The following is a 23150-nucleotide window of genomic DNA, read 5'->3' as shown; positions in this document are numbered from 1 at the left end:
TATTGACATGAAGTTGTTTATTAATACTTTATAATTACCCTGGTCATGTACAAGGGTAAGGTCAAGACGTTTGACAGATTTTCAGTTTTACCAATGCTGTATGTTTGAATTGACCTGTTAAAATGAAATGTTTTTTTCAACCCCGCCCTCCCCTTCAAAAAGTGAATTCTCTGATAAAAACCCAACTTGCAAAAAAAATGTTCAATCCAAAGGGAATATATGTTAAATATCGCTTTATTATTTTTTTATAGATTTGTTATTCATCTTTTCCATCTATGTGATTGGTTGCTGTAGATTGTGCAATATTTGTTGTACCACAGTGCTGTTGGGGACTTTTTTTTGTTACTGTTCTAATTTTAGACATCAAACAACAAATGTTTTTGACAATTCACAGTTCTACTTGTAAACAAAGAAACCTTTTTCCAAGGACAAATTAATTCTTTCTTTTTCAATTTTCTTTTGGCCACTGGGCAAACAAAGCCAAACGTGCACATCTTGAAACCAGATCTAGTAAATCTTCATGAACGAGTGAAGAAATATGGACTTTAATATGTTATTAAAGTGAACTTAAGAACTTAGAAAGATGTTGTTTTTTTCACATGACAAGTACCGTATGTGTAGAATTGAACTGGGACTGTGGTTAGGCAGGATGACGATTCACCTCACAGAGTTCACGGTCGTACAGGTTTTACATACCAGACGTACACTTATAGTAGAGCACACATACATCACCATAAGCCTCCACAGGGATTTACACTCTTTAAATTTGACCCGTGGAGCCGTGTGCCCGTTTCATATTATACTGAATGGCATTTAATTTAATTTATTTTTGTCTAGTACTACGTGCTTCTCCTGTTGCATTCACACTTGTGACATGATGTTTGGCCTTGAGGGAATTTTTTTATTTTTTTAATTTCGTGGTGTGAAAGGGACAGTAGAGGTTGGGAATTAAGTCGACACCTGATCTGGTGGCAAAAACGGAGCGGGAATTAATGAGAAACGAACACAGTTTCTGCTTCTTTGTGCAGTGGAGAGCTGCAGAAACAGAAATAAATGTGGTGATGATGGTGGTGGTAGATACGTGCTGGACATGGCATCAGTGTTGCCAGTCAACACGTGCCCTTTGAAAAAAGACAGCTGGAGGATGTTTTCACTGCCCCGCCCAGAACTGTGGAAGACAAAACACTGTGAAGTGATGTCATTACTACTGCTTATGGAAACCAGCTGCATGACTGTATGGGCCGGTGATGAGATTTGAATTTCATGTCTGTTGGACTGTAAATGGTGTATAAATGCATTGGTACAGTACCTGCTGTATAGACATGTATAGACATTTGTCATCATTTAAAGCTGTAAAGTGTGAGTTTCGATTTAAACTACAGACTGCTAACAGAAGGGAAGTGAAACAAAAAAAAAACCCCACAAAATATGTAAGAAAAAAATGGAGACATACGATTTATATTTGTGTTTCTTTTCAACAAAGGTAAAAAAATGTAAGTAAAAACATTTCTTCAGTACACCCTAATAACTCATAGTCCTTAACTAAAATTATGTCATGGGCACATCTGCCACTGGACACATGTTTTGGCACTTAATTAATGTAATGGAAATTTTTGGGACAAAAAAAACCCTTCAAAAAAACCCCAAAACACTGCAAATGTTTATGCATATAAAATAAAACCAAGACAAATTAGCCACTCTATACAACACTGCACAGTAAAATACTGATAGAAAGGAAGAGCTAATACAGTATAGTAAAAAGAATATAACACTGACAACTGAATGGTCTCCATGTTGACTTTCTGAAGCCTCTTTCAGTTTAAAGTGTCAGATTGGGATTGGGATTTCAAAAATTCCGAATGACCTCATCCTTCTTTTTGGGGATCAACTGAAAGGTTAACTTATTTTTACAGAACTCCTAACTAATGTTAATTACACATTCAAATTTGGCATCACACAAATGCTAATGTGAAACCAAACCTTCTATACATTGGCAGAAAAACAAAAAGCTAAAATGCAAGTATTAATACATATTCTTATACAGTCCATGCACAGTACACATATAGTTCATGTTAAGTCACACATGGAAGTTGTCCAATCTGTACACACTCACTCACACACGTACACGTCCACACACCAGTTTTAGTGCTTTGTGAGAACTTCAAATAGACAACTGTGTTCCGAAGCCCAAGACCTTAACCTCGACAATGACAACTATATGCCTCGTTCTAATCTTTACTGTAACGCTAATCTGACCCTTATTCAAATGACTATTTCTAAAATCTAAATCTGGACCTCAATTTACCCGTTTACTCAGTAGGCACCCATAAATGTCCCCACAAAGACAGTGTCCCAAATAATGGAAAAAAAGTGTCCCCACAAGTATAGCTATACCATGATCACATACACAAACAAAACAAAAGATGGCGTTCCTCGCTGAGAAGATTTCAAGGCAGTGAGGTTTGTTTCCTGTCCATCTACGTGTCACTTTATTTCTGTAAACCAAGGAACAATTCAATGTATGTGATTATGATGTGTTTTTTGTTTTTTTTTTTCTGGTCAGGGATTCAATCAAGGCTTTAAACCTAAGGCGGAGGCTCTCCTGGGTGGTGACATCACACAGCCGCTGTTACGCCAGTGCTGATTAACTCAAGAATACACACACCCCAAACTGCCGGTCTCCTCCCTCCCATCTCCAGCCTGACAAGCCGTCAACGAGTGAGAGGTGAGTCGCCATCATTAACATTAACGCCAATGTTAGACCCACTTCACTGGTGCTTGTTGAGGCACACAGTCAGAGGAAGAGACAAGAGGGCAAGACAAGGAGTTTGAAACCATGACGTGGTAGTAGTCCCTGACGCCCACTGTGCTGCGCCGTCAGACAGGAGAGGCTTCAGAACGTGGGGTGAATTTCCGTTTGTTCAAATGGTTGGTTGTTGGCCTGGTTGTTGGGATGGTTCCTGGTTTGCTGCTCTTTGGTAGGTTATTTCACAGCTCAGTGTCTGCTGTCTTTGGAGTGGAGTGGCCATTGGTGGGAGGAGGTGCCGGCTCAGTTTTTGCTGGCTCGGTAGAATCGCTGTTCTCTGTGGGTTTCTCCTCGGTTTCTGGAGGAGGATTTAGAGGGGCCGCCGATGCTAGTGTGCTCGCCTGGGTCTCCTGATCTACTGGGTAGGCCTCCTCTGCCTGCGAAAGCATTCAAGAAAACATTTTTTTGATACCAATAACTTGTATAAGCTTCACATCTTCATCCTAATCAGCAGAGAACTCAGAGGCTGTAGCCGTCAATCACGAACTGTCCAGTCAACAAATATATGACCTGTGACGTAGACACACATCTGATGTGGGTTTTAATCATGTGATATTGTGAATGGTACAGAGAAACAGCTGAGCCTGCTGTCTGGAGGAATCAGGCAGCGTGGAAGAGGGCGTGTGTTTTGGCGCGTATTCTCTTCCTCAGCATTTCTTCTCTGATGGCTGTCCAGCACTCTTCCCTTATTAAAACTCTGGCAACAGCTCATTCAAAAGTCCGGAAATAGTCTTGGTTTGATTTCAGATGTCATAAAACATCAATCTTGCCCCATGCATATGTAACACAGGCTGACTGTCACTGAATGTGACTCTATAATAACAGCTGTGCTTTTATTTGTCATCCCCACATAAAGTAGTAAAACTACCACATTATTTAGGCATTCCTCATACAAATACTAAATCACTACATCTACAGAGTAGCCCAACAAAAGATCGGTAAATTATAGAAATATTTCATCACGTAAATGTCCTCACCAGCCGCACTGCCTTGTCGCCAGACCGACGTGGGCATTTGAAGTAACCAATAGTGAGGCCCAGGGCAGCGAGCAGACCAGTGACCAGAACTGTAGCAAATACTGTGGAGTTTGAGGACGATGAGGGAACCTCTCCCTTTGTCAAACCCAGCTGAAAACAAACAGATATCATGAGGTTGTGTTTAAAATACAAAATAAAACAAACTCTAGTGAGGAAGTACTTGTATGGAAGTGGTTAATTTATTCAATCTTAGCACCTCACTGTGTCTGCTACCAGTATATTTTGTGAGTCAATGAAGAAGTAAGGTCTCTTGACTCTTGTTAGGAAGTTTTTTGGGAGGGTAGGATTTGAAATTAAAGGTACATCAAATGTTTGCTATTGACGTTGCTGCTATCTAGCATGTTGCGTTGCCATGCTAATTGCTGACTTTTACAACATTTTTCATGTCAGTCCACGGATAGTAATTGTGTATTTGTGTGATATATTGTTAAGTGCTACCATGTACTGTTGGTACTGTACATTGTAAATACGTGACTTAACGCAACTGAAACCAAATGTTGAGATAAAAATATTCTATAAAGTATAGCATTGAAAAACAAACAGAAACAACTCTGTTGTAAAAACCTACATTATAACAGACATTCAACTGTAGACTTTTCTATCATATCAGTTACGTTGTGTGAGTCTTTACCTGTTGTTTTAATCCGTCACTTTGAATTGCAGCCACCAGAGGCGCCAAGTCAGCTGTAAAAGAACATAGTGTTTGAAATATGTGCATTAAACATTGCAGGGTAGTGTTTTAAGGTAAAAACCATCTATACCCACCACCTGGGCTGTCCACTAACATGTTGGTGCCTTCTTGAAAGATTTTTATGCTGCATCCTCCTGAGAAACACCAAAGTGGAGCATTGTTCTCAAAAACCTCTTTAGTTTTCTCCTATATAAATGAAGTGTGCAAAGAGGACAAAGACAGATGGTCAGTGACATTGGATGCAGTTTCATACGAACATTTCTGTTGTTATATTAAAATAAACAGAACAAACCAAAATTTGTTTAACTTTCTACAAAGTAATAAAGAGGAAAAAAAAACTTGCAGACCACACCTTCCTTTTCTCCACCTCAACTCACAGCTATGATATCATCTCCTTGCACAACACCACATTTTGTGATTTGGGAACACACTTCTCTATAATGTGGTCCAGACAGCACTCAGTGCTCCCAGAGGACCACTGTGAGCAAGCCTCGAATCCTGTGTTAGGTGGGAGCGGCCCCAGAATCGGACCCTCCCCTGGAACCTGTTCATTTCTACATCTGCCTGTTTCACTTGTGACCCATCAAACGGTCTCTCCCCCCGCCCCTCTCTCTTTCTCTCTCTCTCCCTCTCTATCTCCTCCCAAGGAGCCCTTTCCTTGTTCTTATTTGACCTTGTTGGTCATTATGTCTTGGGATTCCCGAGGTGTTCACAGTAAAAGTGTATGAAAGAAACCCAAAACGTTTCAACTAAACACGATCAATCCAAAAATAGTCTTGTTTATATATATTAACTAGTTAGTTGTAATGTGTTTTCTTTGTAGGTATTTTATGCCGTTCACATATTCATGTTCACATTTTTGGATTTATGAACAGCTGGCCCAGAGATTCTGGACTGCACTTCATGTTTAGTTTCAGGGAGGGTCGGATAGATGACTTTTACAGATGGTCCTGGATGTAGGGATATCACAGTAATAATGACCCGAATAGAAGATCACACAAGTATGAAGACTAGGATCTGCTGTTTCTGCTCTGCGTAGTCAGTCACAGGTATAGAATTAGGATAGAGATTTGACAATTCTCAGGAAAATTCTCAATCGTCTTACTTAAGCAGAACAAAGGCTTCTGCCATATAGGAGACCGGGAAAATTAAAACCACCTCACGGTGCTTTCCTCCTGCTCAAATGTCTCGGGGAAAGAGAAGAAGCATTAAACATATCCCTTATTCATTTACTGCCAGAAACACAGGCTCGAGATTTACTGTGCCTGAGGAATGTCTGAGAAAAGTTTTGACTTTATTACAGCTGCGCTCTTTGATGCAGAATACTGCAATCTATTAGTTGTGAACACGAGTTGCATGGGACCACATTAAAGTGGTGCTAAGTTGGTTAGCTTTATCACAATGATCTTGGAAATAGTAACGATCTTATATGTGTCAGATGAGAACAGTTCAGATTTTCAGTCACTCGAGTCGTCGGGAACTTGCTTTGCACACAGGAGACAAAAGCTTTTGTGGCAGAAATATTTTGGCAGGATCTACACTAGTTAATAATTATACTATTAATACTCATAGACTGCAGGATCTACACTAGTTAATAATTATATAACTATTATTACTCATAGACCGATATGTTATAGAAGTATTCCGTTAATAGTACTCACACAGTCATCTGTCGCGGTGACAGCCTTGACAGCTTTGTCTTCTGATATCTCATCTTTTGCAACGCATTTGACATCAACCTGTAACGACAGCAAACCAGGTCAGAATGTTACACACCAGGAATAGCTGACGCAGACGTGACCCTAAAAATGAACAGCACTTACCACTCTCTCTAAAACAGCCAGAGAGCTGTCTGCGTCTATATTTTCGACAATGGTTTTTGGCCCTGCTGTCGTCAGTAAGACGTCACCTTGAGTTGATGGGGCAGCAGAGTTTCCACTAGGTGCTGCTGCAGAGTCACCTGCAGCTGTGGCAGCTGTAAAAACTGGTGCATCAGTGGCTATTGAAAAGAATAAAGTGCAAAGAGAATGTGTTAGTGACACATTTTCAATTACATATTAAACACATAATTATCTAAATTCAACTAAATAAGATTAATTTAGCGTTTGAAAAGAAATCCTACCAGCAATAGCAGGACCAGTACCAGTTGCAGGTGTACCAGGACCTGCGGTTGAGGCATCTTGACAAATCACATTATCTACAGGGATTTAAAAGCAAATGGTAAAATCAGTGGAGAAAAGAAATTGAGTTGCAGATCTTTGAAACTTTTTTTTGATGAATCAAGTGCCTTCTAACATCTCAGGACTGTCTTTTTTCTCTGTCTTCCTGCAATGTGGAGGACAACCATGCACACACTAACTTCATACACTGTAGCAAACTCTGCAAAATAATGTCATAGTTGTCATCCAAAAATACCACTTATGCTGCTGCTGGATAGCGAATGTTTATCATTGAAAAGTTTTAAGGACGAAATAAGTTGGTTTAAACATTATTGTGCTGCCAAATTCAGAAAGGTCGATTCTGTTTTGTGCTAAGGAAATTTAATCAACTATTATTAGCTCACCGAATACCCACTGCTGCTTGTAAAAATACTACTCAGTGTTGCGGCTCAACTATCGCTAAAATAATATTTTGACTGGGCAGGGTGTCGCTAACACCGTAATAGGAAATAATGAAATGACCATGGATGCCTTGTTAGAATAATTATATTTTAGTATGAATTTCCATCCAACTGCATAATGAAATCAGACCGTTCATTTAGAGGGTTAGCATTAAAAGTGAATAGAACCGCACACTGACATGCACAACTTACAACCAATCCAATTAGCTGTGATTGTGTTGCCATAGCCACAAACGGTGATCACATTAGCAGGGAAAAAGACAAGTAGAAGTCAAGTGAACCTTTCTTGGATAAATTAGAGTAAGAGGAATGGGAGAGGGCAAACTCTGAATAACAGGAAACCAAACCAGCTTGTAAACAGTTTTACATTCAACCAAAATGATGCTGCTGTTAGAGGAGAATGTTTTTGGGGGCACCAGCTGGACATGTGCTGACTTGCACTGACTTTAAAAGTCAACTGGATATATACTGTACAATACAATACAATATACTGTACAATACTTTTTTACACTTATTTAGAATAATGCAAAACCATTCGCAATAATTTAATTTCCTTGAAGTTAGTTTATTGGAATTATTTGCGATAAGATGTGATATTGTTCCATTGAAGTATCTGTGAATTTATTGGAAAGAAATGTCTTCTTGATAGGCTGTATGTTTCTCTGAAATTCAGAAACAAATCTTTAGATTAATGCAGCTTTCTACGTTTCTCTGAAATTCAGAAACAAATCTTGTTTATTAATGCAGGTTTCTAATGCCGTGGCCACCGATTCATATATCTTTTTTATATCTTTCCTGTGCAAAACGTGACGTATGACTTTTCCCTGCGCACAAGATAAAAAACAAAGACCTAATTGACCCACAATCTGTTTCCAATATCTTTGGTTGAAATGAAATCTACAACACAATTTTTTTACTTTACTGCGGAAAAAAATGAATTCTTCAGTTCAGTCTCAATTCCACAAATATTTGCGCCACCATGTGTTCTCGCTTGTGACTATGAACCTATCGTTGTTTATTTGCTACAGCCCGTTTACGACACCTCCCATAATGTCAACAAATGTCCCTCACTGTAAAACTATTTGCACAAATACTGTAAACGTATCCACTGTAAACACTCAAACGCCTCAGAGCCCAGCGTCAGAATTCTCACTGTATTTTCAGCCAGGACCAGCAGCAACAGCTTCATGCTTTGGGACTTGGTCCCAACACAAACAGAGAGGAGCAGACATAACACTAGTACTCTATAAACACAACCTCGGTCTATCTCAGGAGAGGGTTTGAGAAAGTGCATGGTGAAGAGGGCAGGCTCTTTATTTGCTCCTGCGTTGGTCTGACTACTGGTTAACGCCCATGTGTGCTCGTCTTTGACTTGGTCTGGAGTTTGTAGCCCTAGCTAGAGTTAAAAGCAGAGCTATACCTGATTACTGTCCACATTTGGTCCACGAGCCGCCTATTTAAACTGTTTTTGTTTAGTCAGTGTGTGTGAATGGGCCATAATCTCTTTTCTAACTGATAGGTTTTTAGCAACAAACCTTTGCTTTTGAAGCAGGCCATAAATCATGTATATTAGGTGTGATATAATAATAAATATGACAGCATTATAGTGTGTGGCTTCAGCAACTGTAAAAATGGACCTTTAACTCATTGAAAAATGTCTTTGTGAACCTTTGCACTTGAATACCCCTGCTTTAAGTGCTCCATTCCTCTGCTTGAAGTATTGTGTAAAAAAAACTATTATGAGTCAGGATGAAAGCAATTATTTACCAAAGCAAATGGCAACTGTTCACTCAGTCCATGGAAAATCTTGTTTCTGTCCAGGGAAATTCCACAATTGGTTTGAATGGAGTGTTGCTGAAAGGTGTTGGTGCGATTGAGTAGCTGACCTAAATGCAGCTGGTTGACTACATTATAGGAATCCAAATCACTCCAGTGAGTTAGCATGTCACCTACACAGCAATGTATAGGAAATTCTGTCTATTAATAAAGCCATTCCGATCCGTTCTCTGGTATTTTTTTTTAGCAGATTGTGGAGGAATATTTATGGAGATCTCATCGAAGAAAGGTCACTGTTGAATGTGCAACATTTTACGGAACATCACTCAGTGCTTGAATTCCAGAGGATTAGAATGTGAAAGTGATCATTCACACGCAAATACATGAAATAACAAGGCCGAGATAGACATGTACGGATGTGTGAGTTTCCATTGGCCCAAAGATAAGTTGGCTCTGAGTAGTGCCCACTACACTTATTTCTCTGCTACAAAATGGAATTTTTTAAACTACTTAATAATAGAGACGTTCTAAAATATATTTGCGAACCTCCTAGTCCAGAGAATCCAGGTTGGGGACCATTTCAGTAGAGTGAACTGGTTAACAGCATACAAACAACATCTGTCTTAACAGAAAAAAAAAAACGGTTTGTGTGTGTGTTTTTGGAGGACCGTCTGCGTCAGGGATTTTCCTAGACTAACTGACTGTTCATGACATTAAAGTCGTGCTATGAAAGTGTGGTGAGATAGCAGTAAAAAACCAAACACTGCCACCCCTGATTGGACAGGTGCAGTCTCGGGGTATGAGCAGGCGACAGTGTTCCTTCACATGTGGAATTTAAACGGAGTCTGCTTCCTCTCAGGAGAGATATGGGAGGAGCCCTGAGGACCTGGAGATCTGGTACAGCTGCAGCTGCACCAGATCTCCTCAGGGAACCCTGTCCCCTCCCTGCACATGTGCTCTACTGTCAAGGAGCTGTAAGATTGGTGACATCATGCCTCAGTTAAAAAAAAAAAAATCTGAAGACTTGCACATGACCTCCACCCACACCACTGAGACAACGGTTTGGCCGTCACAACAAGTCACACCCTGCTGTCGTCACGTATCCACATCCTCTGCTAACAGCTGTGCGAGGACAACTCTTACGTTCCGTTCTGTCCCCTTCTAGGGCAAACGCCTTCCCACCTCAAATGTAATACAGTACGTTTTTATGTTTCACAGACAGGAGCGAACAGGTTTACAAGTTTTATCGTTTGTAAAAGTCTGGTTTTAATAACTAAAACACGTGTAGACATCTCACATCTCTCGACAACAACTTTGATATTTATTTTTTATTACATCTTTTTAAAGCACTAGCTGTGTAAAATTTTATTATATTTTATGATTTTTTTTTATGCATTTAATTGAAATGTAAAAATGAATGTTGAATGTCCCTCCTGATTCTTGTTAGACCTTCAGATTGGTGTGTTTGGATAAGAGAAAAAAAAACTATAAAAACCCAAGACATTTCATTTTGCTAAATTTACCCACAGATGCTACAAACCAGCTAAAATACAGTAGAAAATTCCAAGAGCTCTCATCTGTGAGCCTGAGAAATAAAATTACAAACAGAACGTTACCTTACATCTGGGAGTAAATGGAAAAAAAAAAAACAGGACTGCTTTAAAAACACCAAACCACTGAGTGAAGCCACAGAACACAAATACCATCCATTTAACTACCACTCACTACTCCACAGACAATCTGGGGAAAAAATAAATTCCACGAATACACCGCTTAGGCCCGTGAACGTGAGAACTATTTTTCTTTCTGCACAGACGGGTGGCATAAGTTTACTTTTCCCTCCCTGCCCACGCCCTTGGTGTTGTTTTACAAAACACATCATGGTTTCAAAGAAAGAAAAAAAAGGAATGAACAACAGTTCATGGAATGTTAGCCATGCGTGTTTCCTACGGCAGGAAGGGGCTGTCAAAGCATATGGCAGACGGTGACCTTTCTTAGTGGCCAAGGTGAAAGTCCAGGATACTGTTCCCTAAAGTAGATAGAACAGGACATACCCTTAAGGTTTGGTATTGGAACTTCCTGTTAGAGTATACATCAGACCGCATTCTGGAAACAAAGCACTTTACCCGGTAATGTAAACACTTTGTTTCTAGAATGCAGTCTGATGCTGGGAGAAAAAACGAGAAAGAAGTCAACAGAAGGATCTACTCACTGTTTTGCAAACTCTCTTTCCCCCATTAAAATCCTTTTTACTGAAACAGTGGAATTTGAAACTAGTTTCCAAAACAGTACATCCATTTGGTGAAGGGCTTAAAAAAAGTACAAACACCACCTGATTTGTGACGCTGCTGGAGTCGGTGTGTCAGAACGGGGCCTGATCTTCAACAGCAGATACGTTCAAACAGACTGACTCCAGCTGTTTTATGGCTAAAGGTTGTAAAAAGTTATCAGAGACAAATCCAAGCACAATGTTCTTCTGTAACTGAGCTACTGCTTTCAGTCCTACCAACATGAAATAAAAGTCAAAGAGGAGCATCATGCAATGTTTTATTGAAGGTGCCTTGCATTTTAAGATCGACCTTTTACTTCTGGATTGAAATACTGTGAAAGAGAAGAAACCAATACCGGCTCTTAGTATTTTCCTGCTTGGTTTCTTTTGTTCGATCAGACAAAGACTTAATCAAGGTCCATTAAGGATCTCAAGTCTTCAGACTGAATGCTCTCTAAATAAGATCATTTTTGCCTTGATTCCTGGCTGCAGATATTTGTTAAGTTTTGAACTCTCTGTGAATGCTGCAGATATTTAAGTTTTGAACTCTCTGTGAAGAATTTACAATGACACAGTTAGCTAGGTATGATTGGGTACTTTGCTCATGGGGCTGATAAACAGAGGAAATGTTTTTGATCAGTGCAGTGATATTTTTAGTTTGACACGATCGAAAATGTTTGTGCCGCCAAATGTTTAGTGAAGGAAGGGTGAAATCGGAGAAGAAACCCACACCTCCTCCCCATAACTAAACGTCTTTGCTGGTGAAACCCAACAGCTGTACAACAGGGTGCAGGGTGCCGAGGTGAACGAGTAACAATCGGCTCGGCAGAACGTCAGTAATTGAAAAGGGAAGATTAAAATGCTGGCACGCAGACTGCTTTTCATCAAGATTGTTTCGCTAGATAAATATTGTTGCTGCACGATCTATTTCTCCAAGTCAACATCTTTCCTGGATTATGGTTGAGTTAGGGGCCACCGTGCTTTTGTTTTTCCAGTCATTAATATGTTTTCTTTGGAATGGAGACGGATGCAGAGGAAGATAATTGAGAAAGAGAAAACACATTTTGAAATGTCCTCCACTTAATGGCTGTGTTCATGCTGATGAGGTCTGGCAGGTGGAGTAACAGAGCCACGGCTGATGATGGCTAATGTTTGAACATTTCTGACTAAATTTGGTTCTTGACCAGTTTGGCTTTTCTTCTTTTTGTGAAATCACTGACCCCATCTGGCTGTTTGACTCCAGGTTTAATTAGAATGAGACTTTTCACGGCACCTCAGCCACGACCACGAGCCTCGGTGGACGCACGCCCTCACTGACATAAGACCACTATCTGCCAAGGCTTACATAAAAGACCCACACCCTCCAGCTGATGACGTAAATCAGAAATCATCACAACTTGGGACTTGAAGAATGTTGGTCAACAGCCTGGGGCCTTGAGAGTTGAGTTGTAATATTCCACTCATGTTGATGTTGGCTGGTGAAAATCTGCCTGAGAAACAAAGCGTTTTTCTGCTGGGACATATGACTTTGTTAGGCCTCTGCTTTCCACATGACTTTATTTTTCACATTTCCTCTGAAGGAATGCATCATGTGTATTAGTTACATTTTTCTCTTCCCTCATGATTTAAAAAAAAACCAAAAAACTACTCGAACTGTATTCAGACAATGACACAATTTTAAATGTAATGTTGAATTCTAGCACGAGGCTGAAACTAATAACCAGCACTAACCAGTGCAGATAAAGAGCTGGACTTAGTGACTTGAGATGTTTTTCTCCTCCCCCAGAGCAGATTTAAAGCCTGGGTTTTCCACTAAAATCTGGAGCGAGAGAGAGAGAGAAAGTTTCTAACATACTCCAAGAAGTATTGAATGACATCATTCAACGCTGCAGTGCGTGCCCATTCCAGCGCTACATATTTGTACGACTGCATAAATACTGAAAGGCAGCCATGGGAAGTAGGACCTTAAGCTCAATCTGTCTTTACCAGAGCTCCTACATAACTGGGCTGTTTGTTCGGGTGAACACACTGACTTATCCAGTTCATCAAAGGCTCTGTTGTGTCTCTGGAGTCCTGTCATATCACCACCTAAATGTTCTTCTTCTCATGTAGCAGAACAATTGTTTATGACTAGAACTCCCTGTGGATGGTCACGTATAAAGTCAGCTGTAAGTTTGAAAAAAAAATAAACATATGTAAAAAAAAAAAATACATTGCACTGAAAACCAAAAAACCAATATGGTTTTTATGGTACCGTTGGGTGGAATGTCTGGTTTAGTGGAACATATTTTGTTGTTTGTGTATTTTTGGCTTGGGCGATAAACTACAAACCATGAGTTTTTTTTGTGTGTATTTACAATGCTGTTGGTTTGTCCTCTCCTCTGTCCTCTGCATTCTTCTAGACTTCTATATGCTGTAAGACCCCACCCCCACCCTCACCCTCACCCCACCCTCACCGTGTTTACAGATCAGGGCCAGAAATTATCCGTCATTTTGAAATTGAAACCCACATGACAAATAAAAAAACAAAAAAAACACACAACGTTGGACCTAATGTTATCTTGCAAAATACGTTAAATTTCCACAGGAGCTGACCAGTTTCTGGGGAGATGTTAGGATTTTTACCCATCTATGGATATCACGTTGTATCCATAGAGTTTAGTTGTACTATAATCAACTGGAAAAAAGTGGCTCGACCCACTGGACAGAGGGTCTCTTTTAACCAGCCATGCCAGCCATAATGAACTGTGAAGAATTACATCTGTTAGTGTCCTTGTTATAGAACAGTGACTACTCCGGAGACAGACCTTTGACCTCTGTGCAACCACTGCCCTATATTGTCAAAGGGGTCGGTGAGGAGACACTATGTCCCTTGTGAATTGGCTGCTTAAATTGTCTGCAGCCGATAACCGTCACAGATGTATTATTTCTGTTTCATATATGGAATCATGAAACAAAAATCAGTGTTAATGAAATGGAAATTTAAACTTAAAGAAACACATTTTTGAAGTTTCTTCATATGTGATGCTGTGATCAGATGTGTATTTGTTGGTTCAGAGAACGTAGATTTAAATGTGTGAATGTATCTACTAATGTACGACCTCCTTTTACCCTTTGTGCTTTGCGTATTTTAAACAGACTGAGAAACTCCTGCTGGTTTTACCCGAGGTCGACCCGAACCGTGGCCACACCTCAGCTCTCGCACGAGGCCCGACAGCTGTGCAAAAGTCATCACAACATACGGAACTACAACAGCAGGCGATGGAGCGACTGTGCCCAAGCCGCACATCACCCCGCAATTAACACCAGGCCTCGGACCAACTGCCCAGTGAGTGCACACACGTCACACCCACAACTTGTTTACCGCCTGCCATCTGTACAAAGTTACAAAGCATTGTCGTTTTTTTTTACTTTTGTTCAAACATTTCTGTACATGTGCAGCACACACCGTCATCCGTCCGTTTCTTGCACATTGATGTTATTAAAGGACACTGTTGTGACGGTGGTCCTGTTGTTACTACAAGTTAATTCTCTCTCACGTTCATTCAAACACACAATGGCTCCACCCTGTTGCACCACAGGACGTAGAGTGTAATTATTCACAAATGTACAAGACACATGGCCCTTTTTTTTTTTTTTTTTTTTTTTGTCTGAGCCTGTGCCACTCCCAGCTCATGCACACATCCTCACAGTAAAAAAAAACAAAAAAAAAACAACAACAAAAGAAAGCAAAACACTCCCCACCCCCAAAAACTAGAAAATGATGGCAGTGATATTTAACACACAGGAGTTAGAGTTCAGAGTTCGATTCAACATCAGTGTAAATCCACATTTCAGGTCATCAGAGTACTCACTGCTGAGTAACAGGGTGCAGAGCACAAGAACTACCGTCATCTTCCTCCAGAGCCCATTCATTCTCCACGTGGACACGGCCGTCATCCTCCCTGGTCAGACTTGTTGTGGGAGCAGAGTAAAAGTGAGTAAATATGAACGGGGGAGTCGTCTGAGCGGGAGTTGTTTGAGCGGGACAGAAGAGACAGCCGGGCTGATGTTCTCTCCCTCTTTATATAGACCCACTCCTCAGCCCCTCTCCCCTCTCTGGCTCTCTCTCTCTCTCTCTCTCTCTCTCTCTCTCTCTCTCTCTCTCTCCTCGTCCCCACCCCTTTCCATTCCCCCTCAGTTTCCTCCCCTGTCCCCTGTATGTGAACACATGTGGGCACCAGAACGAGATAATGAGACGGTGGTAGGTTGAAAAACCCATCTGGCTGAGCTTTAGTGTTCTTGTAGTTTTCTTTCCTGGGGGGCAGCAGCTGGCATTTTGTCATGGGCATGGCCCAGTAGAGTGGGTTTAAGATGTGACATGTTTATAAAAAATAAGAAATTCAAGGTATTTTTAAAAATTAAGTATTGAACATCTGACCAACATTTGTACAACTTATGGTTCCTACGTCAAGTGAAGCCCTTTAGCCTCTTTACTCTGTACTGACTGATCGATCAGGCCAGAATTATAAGTTAATGATAGAAAGGAAGGGGATGAAACTAAAAACTAAAATCAAGATTAAACCAATTTTACAGGACACTCTAATTTTCAACTTGTTTACTGAGCGCCAAACAACATCATGTCACTGTCCTCTTAACGCAGTTTTAAGGCAGAGTAAACAATGTTGACTGCATGTGATGGTAGTGGGTGTGTAATACTAAATACTCGTGTATTTTTCCCGTGGTTCAATATTAATGTCAATAGCTTTCTTTTTTTTGTATTTTTGTAAATAAATCTGTAGTATTACTGCAGTACAATACTTTCCTCATATCCTGCACTACTGCTATTCTTTAAGTGTTTCTGTGATGCTCTTGCGATTGTATTTCTCTGGTCTAACCTGTAGTATTACTGCAGTACAATACTTTCTTCATATCCTGCACTACTGCTATCCTTTAAATGTTTTTGTGATGCGCTTTGATTGTATTTCTCTGGTCTAACATCGTTGTTTTCTTCAACAATCTGGCATCTGGTAAACATGAAGTACTCCTCTTCAGGGCTGTGTACATCAGTGTTAGGCCTGTAAAACACATGACGTCACGCACAAACTCTGGCAGTAGTTTTTTTTTTTTTTTTTTACTTGTCTTGTGTGTCTTTAACGAGTATCGTATTGTGATGACTTGATGATGACTTGATCACCTACCGTCTACTAACGCAGCGCTGCTGTAAACCTTCAGACTTTCACAAAAATACACGACACGCGTTTGGTGATTTCACCGCATCAGCAGAAAAAGTGACCATCTGTTGCGTTGTTGTGTGTGTGTGCATGTGTGTGTGTGTGTGTGCATGTGTGTTGTAGGAGTGTGGTGTGGGGTGGGTTCCCTCTTCATGTTCACACAGCGATGTGTTCTTCCAGAGATGTGGGCAGACCACATCTGGAAACACTGCAGTCCCACCACGGTTTTTTTCGGGGATTGCCTTGGGGCTCGCTTGTCAAACAATGTAGCCGCATGAGGCCGAGCTGAGCCAAGATCAGACGGGTGTCTGGGAACAGAGCGCTCCTGCTGGTCGCCCTGTGAGGTGTGCAGTGTGCAAAGAGACGACTGTGATGGTGCAGTATGGTCCACCTGGTCTGGTTCTTTTAACTCAGTGTTGTTGACCACTCTGATTGGTTCTTGTAAGACTCATTCATCATCCTCTGGGCCACACACACTCCCACATGTGGGAATTCACACAAGATCTATTTTACATTTATTTCTCTGCGACGTTTTAATAAGTCACTCACAAGAATAACTGAAATTAGCACTGCCACATGTGACTGCAGCGCCCCCACCAATCTGTCATGAGCCATTTGTGTGCATGGTTTAAAATATCCTTACATTTCTTTCTTTGTACGTTTTGCTGCATTTCTTATTTTTTGTAACTCGAGGTGAGGCCGTGATTACTTTATAAAAAATTATATATATATTTATTTATTTAAGGATCTTCTTCGACAGTTTTACTTCATTTCTCCCTCTTCCTTATTTTGGATTGTCTGCACAAAGGAATCTTTGACTTAACGACGGGGTAGTGCCAGGATATCACGAGGATCAGCACAAGGCAGCAGGGACTCTGACCCTCAGAGGTTTATCAGTTTGGTGAGTCTTAGGGGCAGAGTTTTTGGATTTATCACAAGAGCATGACGGACATGTGACTGTGTTGTTAACTAGACATAAAAATGAGAGTAATGTATTTTTGATATTTTCCTGAAGTGCAGGAATCTGAAAAGGCTGTAATGAGATTTTAGCGGTGTTGGCACTAGCATAGCAGTATTAGCATGACCTTATTTGCCCTCTCCCATTCCTCAGCCCAAGATGGTATCTTCTGTGCTGTGGTTTGTTATACAATCACACACTGAATCATAGATTACTCCTTCCTGTACTGTAGTAAAAAAAACAGTTGTGTTTTGTGCTTGTAATTTTACTTTTTATGAACCAAAACTCAAACATTTTAAAACCCATCACTACTATTTTCCAACATTAGTCAGCAGAGGACAAACTAGATGATGTTCGATTTTTAACATAAACTATGAGTCTGCTGAAACTTGTTTACATGATTTGCCAGAAATAATGAGGTGCGGCAGAGTCAACTGCATATTTACCAGTAGGTGCTGCTAAGTCTTATGTAGGAAATCTTTCACATCCCAATTCAGTAGGATTGAGAGGAAAGTCTCCGCTTTTTCTTCCTGCACCGTTGGGGAAGAAAGTGAAGGTTTTGGATGGAGATGATTTCTTTTTCTGACTTTCAAGGATGATTTGATCAGTAGATGTTGTGTGGATACAGTGAACACGTGCGATTACACGGTTTGTGCTTCTTCACACATTCTGACGGGCCCCTCTCTCCTTCCTCATCATCCTGTTGACATACCCATCCACTGCCACTCCTGCGTTCAATTTCTTCCTCTATTTCCTGCCATTCTTCGAGTGCGTGATGTGTTCTCACAGGCGCACAGACCGACCGATGACCCAGACAATGAAAAGAAGGAAAGGTATTTATAATCAACCTTCACCCTGCAGCCTGTACTTTCTCCTTGTCCTGCCCTCCATGTCTGCTCTGCAAAACCTACATCAGATGAAACAGACATTGGTAGAAATGCGATGGTGAAGAACCTATTTTTTTCTCTAATTATTATCTTGTTTTAAAGATCAGGCTGCCAGCAGAGACAAAAGCAAACATTAACACTGGAAATCAAAGTGCTCAGTAATTTATTATGTAATGTTGTTCAGACTGAGCGCATGTTTCTGTGTAAGTACAATTTTCACACAAAAATACTGTTGAGCTGCAGTAAATTAAATATTGCGATACACAATCCTGCACTTGATCTTGAGCGGAGCTGGAGAGAATTTCCTCTGATTTGCATGACATACTCATTTTGGCTGCGTCGTCGTAACACAAAGCCAAAATCCTTCTTTTCCTCCTCCCCCCACCAACTCCTCTGTGTTTCTTCTGTGTTCTGATCCTTTACAGATGTTCTTCTTCAGCACTTGCCTCTGGTGGAAGCCTACTCCTATTGTTCATGAAAATCAGTCCCATGTCATGGGTCGCCCCACCCCTGTGTGCACAACACACATGAACTGTGCAGAACAGTTGTAGAATCTAATGCACAGTCACAGTGTTACTTGGTCAAAGGAACAAACTTTGCAATGTCTTTAAAAAATCAACCCCAAAAAAAGGTCTTTGTTCCCTCTTACTTTTCTCCTGTGTCTTCATAAGTGCACTTAGAATCTTCTCTTCTTTTTTCCAAGGCTCTTTTGTTCTTTCTCTTAGGTTCGTAAACGAACCCATACCACTACTGTAACTAATTGCTAATTGCCTCTGATTGAGTTACTCTATGGACATCTTGAAGTGATTTCTCCTGAAGTTGAGAAGGTTGAGCTTGGGGTCCCTGAGGTCTTTGGTCCCCGGAGCGTTTGTTTGGTTGTATCTTCTCTGTTCTTTTTCATTTTGACAATGGAAAACCAAGAAGAGCCCTCATGAGGAGTGAGGCAAAAAAGACGTGTTAGAATTGACATATTTACTTGAAACTTGCTCTCACACATCATTAGTCATTTGCTTTTACACATATTTAATCATTTCGTTTACAACTAAGTTGGAACACCTGTTCTTTATCTCCAAAGGTAGTTCTTAAATATCTCTATATCAAGAGCAAGTTTCGCACACATTAGCCAAAAGATGGCACTATAAGACCAAGGTTTAAAGATTCCACCTCCAACCCCCAGGAACAATACGGCACCGTTTTGTGTGACTCAATGCTGCACTCTCGTGGCGACAGTCAAACAAAACATGCGTGAGGGTGCCTTTCTGTTTGATGAGACCATTTTTAAAAAAAAAAAATTAAATTACACTTTTAAAGATAAAACAAGAATAAATCAATGTGTATTCAAAAAGCTTTATTTTGAATGTAAATGCATGTGGTTTATATATTATCATGAATACAAATTTAATTAAAAAACACAATTTTAACACCATGCATGTAGTGGGCCTTGTTGCCCCATCTCTTGGAAAACCTGAGGGAAGAAGACATTTTAGTTACAATTACTTAAACATGGGGTATTAATAAGTAAGTCAAAATAAATTTGCTAATAATAAGAAGGAATAAATGAGAAAAAAATTATCTGACATCCCACAGACATCTTGTTGCAGATTTCTAACTCAGTACGCAACACACTCTCCTGCTTTATCTTTCTCTCTCTCTCTTTCTGTTTGTGTGTGTGTGTGTGTGTGTGTGTGTTTGCAGCTGAGAGATACACACCTCACCTCAGTTCTTCTCTGAAGTCTTGCTCTGGGCTCGTCTGGAGACGCTCAGGTCCTGCACATCAAATATTCATTTCACAGAAACTCCTAAGCCTTAAATAATTCTCAAAGAAGTGTGCCGAAAGCAATGCCTTACTATCCAAGGCACGTTTCTATCTGGACAATGGATTCAAGGGAGCAAAATGGGAGGATGGAAGTAGGAGAGAAAGTAGAGAGGGAGGTAACAAAACAAAGGATGGCAGGAAAGAAGATGGCATTGTCTGTTTGACTGTACGGTTCTACAATCAGCTGTTCTCCACAGCATGCAGTTTCTTTTGAGATAAGGCCTTAAACTTTTTGTTACTGACCAAAAATGACATGAAAAAAAATGAAATTCAGATTTTAACAAAAAAATTCTCAAAATGTTCTCCAAATGCTTAATTTTGATGAGAGAAGATCAAATTTTTTATAAAAAAGTTGGATTTTAAATTTTTTGGAATGTTGTTTTTTTTTTAGAAAAAAAGTTTTAGTAGATCTTTTTGAAAAATCTTTAGAAGAATATTTTTTAGAAAAACAAAAAACAAAAAAATGTTTGAAAATTAAAAAAAAATTTTTTTTGAAAGAAAATTGAAAAAAATATTTTTGAAAACAATTGGGAAAATTAAAAAAAAAATTTTTTTGAAAGAAAATTGAAAAAAAGAATATTTTTGAAAACAATTGAAAAAAATTTTTCAAAAAAAATTCCAAAAAGTTTTTCAAAACAATAATTTCAAAAAAAATGAAAAAAAGTGTATAGTTTCTTTTTTTCTCAAAACTTTTATCAAAATGTTTTCCCAAAAAAAATTTTTTTAGAACTTTTAGAATTTTTTTTCAAATATTTTTACAAAGAATCTTTTCAAAATTTTTTTATAATAGCCCTAATTTAATGAGAAACATGCAAGAAAAGATACAATCATGAATATTATTCATCAATATTTTCAGTTTTAGAATTTTTTTTCAGAAAAATGTTTAAATTTTTATATAAAACACATTTTTTCTAAAAATTTGAAGGGATTTTAGAAAAAAAAATTTGAAAAAAAATTTTTTGGGAAAGAATTTTTTTTTTTTAGAAAAACAAATATTGTTTAGGAAATCGTTTCTTTTTTTTTTAAATGTTTGAAAATTCCAAAAAAATATATTTTTAGTGAAAAATTTGAAAAAAAAAATTATTTTCAAAAACATTTGAGAAAAATGTTTAAAGAACAATTTTGAAAAGTTTTCCAAAGAATTTTTTCAAAAAAATTTTTCAAAACATTTTTTTCAAAAACATTTTCAAAACATTTTTTTCAAAAAAAATGTTTTTCAAAACTTTTTCAAAACATTTTTTCAAAACATTTTACGTTTTCTTTTCTTCTAAAAAATCTTTTTTTCTAAAAAAATTTTTTAAAGGAAAAAATTTTACATTTTGTTTTTATTACAATTTAACCACAAATGACACGAAAAGTGTCATTTGACAAAAAATATTATAAAAGAAATTTTAAAAAATGTTCTCTAAATACCTTAATTGTAAGAGAAACATGCAAAAAATGATAATATTTTGAAAAATTATTTTACAAGATTTTTTTGTCAAAATCTTTTAGTTTTTGACCAAAAATGACACAAAATATTAACATTTTGACAGAGAATTTAATTTTTTTTTTTAGAAATGTTATCTAAATGCCCTAATTCTATGAGAAACATGCAATAAAAGATACAATTAAAAATTTGTATGTGATTTTCGTCAATTTGTTTTAGTTGTTGACCAAAAATGACACAAACAGTTCACATTTTGACAGAAATTTTTTTTTAAATAAATTTCTAAAAACGTTCTCTAAATGCCTTAATTTTATGAAAAACATGCAAGAAAAGATACAATTTTGAAAAATAAATTTACAAAAACCTTCATCAAAATCTTTTAGTTATTCATCAAAAATGACACAAAAAGTTCACATTTTGACAGAAAATTTTATAAAAATAAATTTCTAAAAATGTTCTCTTTATGCCCTGATTTTTTGAGAAACATACAGGAAAAGATAACATTTTTAAAAATAATTTTACAAAACTTTTCGTCAAAGAGTTTTAATTTTTGAACAAAAACGACACAAAAAATTCACATTCTGATAAAAAACTTGATACAAAAACATTTCTAAAAATGTTCTCGAAATGCCCTAATATTATGAGAAACTTGCAGGAAAAGATAACGATTTTGAAAATAATTTTACAAAAAAAGGTCCTGGGTCCTAAAACATGCTGCCAAGTGAATATTTGCCTTACTATAGCCTTACCATCGTGAAAAAATCTCAAAAAATTAAAAGTCCCCGAAATGCACTAAAATGCAAGATTAGGTCCTAAAACATGCTGCCAAGTGAATATTTTGTGTTTAAAAGTCCAAAAAGTATTTTATATGAATATTTCAAAAATCACCCAAAACACGCCTTACTATAGCCTTACCATCGTGAAAAAATCTCAAAAAATTAAAAGTCCCCGAAATGCACTAAAATGCAAGATTAGGTCCTAAAACATGCTGCCAAGTGAATATTTTGTGTTTAAAAGTCCAAAAATATTTGGAAATAAGAATTTCAAAAACATTTTCTCTAAATGCCCTGATTTTATGATAAACATGCAGGAAAAGATAACATTTTTAAAAGTAATTTTACAAAACATTTCATCAGTTTTTTAATTATTGACCAAAAATGACACAAAACTTCACATTTTTACAGAAACTTTTATTAAAAAATATTTCTAAAGATTTTCTCTAAATGCCCATATTTTTTGAGAAACATGCAGAAAAAGATACAATTTTGAGAAATAATTTTACATGATTATCATCCATTTTCTTTTTGTTTTTGACCAAAAATTACACTAAAAGTTCACATTTTGACAGAAAGGTTTATAGAAGAAAATTTCAGAAAATGTTCTCCAAATGCCCTAATTTAATGAGAAACATGCAGGAAAAGATACAATTTTGAGAAATGATTTTAATGATTTTTCCTCAATTTCTTTATTGTTTTTGACCAAAAATGAGATAGAAGTTCTCATGTTGACAGAACATTTTATGAAAAGAAATTACCAAAAAAGTATATTTTGAATAAGTATGTTCTGAATTTTATCCACAAAACTGGACATAGCTAAGTATATTAAGGCAAATGAGTGTATTTTTAGTCATTTTTGAGAAACTTTTTTT

The 23150-nt window shown here is 38.1% G+C and overlaps 1 protein-coding gene and 1 long non-coding RNA gene across 3 annotated transcripts in view; one reads left to right on the top strand and one right to left on the bottom strand.

The window, feature by feature from the left end:
• LOC103385269 (uncharacterized) overlaps positions 1 to 23150 on the top strand; it is a 41315-nt gene that overhangs the window by 6039 nt on the left and 12126 nt on the right. For both annotated transcript variants that reach the window (XR_003050745.1, XR_003050744.1), the window contains exons 2-4: positions 2564 to 2725; positions 14338 to 14527; positions 15037 to 15175. This is a non-coding gene — a long non-coding RNA (uncharacterized LOC103385269). The remainder of the gene's footprint in view (positions 1 to 2563; positions 2726 to 14337; positions 14528 to 15036; positions 15176 to 23150) is intronic.
• cd34 (CD34 molecule) lies at positions 3 to 16032 on the bottom strand. Its single transcript, XM_008319095.3, has 8 exons — positions 15054 to 16032; positions 6657 to 6731; positions 6358 to 6533; positions 6196 to 6273; positions 4609 to 4720; positions 4475 to 4527; positions 3784 to 3933; positions 3 to 3183 (listed from the first exon to the last, which is right to left on the bottom strand). Exons 1-8 carry the CDS (start codon positions 15136 to 15138, stop codon positions 2989 to 2991), a joined length of 924 nt encoding a protein of 307 aa, XP_008317317.1. The 5' UTR covers positions 15139 to 16032; the 3' UTR covers positions 3 to 2988.

The sequence above is a fragment of the Cynoglossus semilaevis genome, chromosome 10 (genome assembly GCF_000523025.1).
Source record: "Cynoglossus semilaevis isolate Cse_v1.0 chromosome 10, Cse_v1.0, whole genome shotgun sequence".
NCBI lineage: Eukaryota > Metazoa > Chordata > Actinopteri > Pleuronectiformes > Cynoglossidae > Cynoglossus > Cynoglossus semilaevis.
Note: the sequence above shows the minus strand (reverse complement) of the source record. Positions and strands in the feature narration are given on the sequence as shown.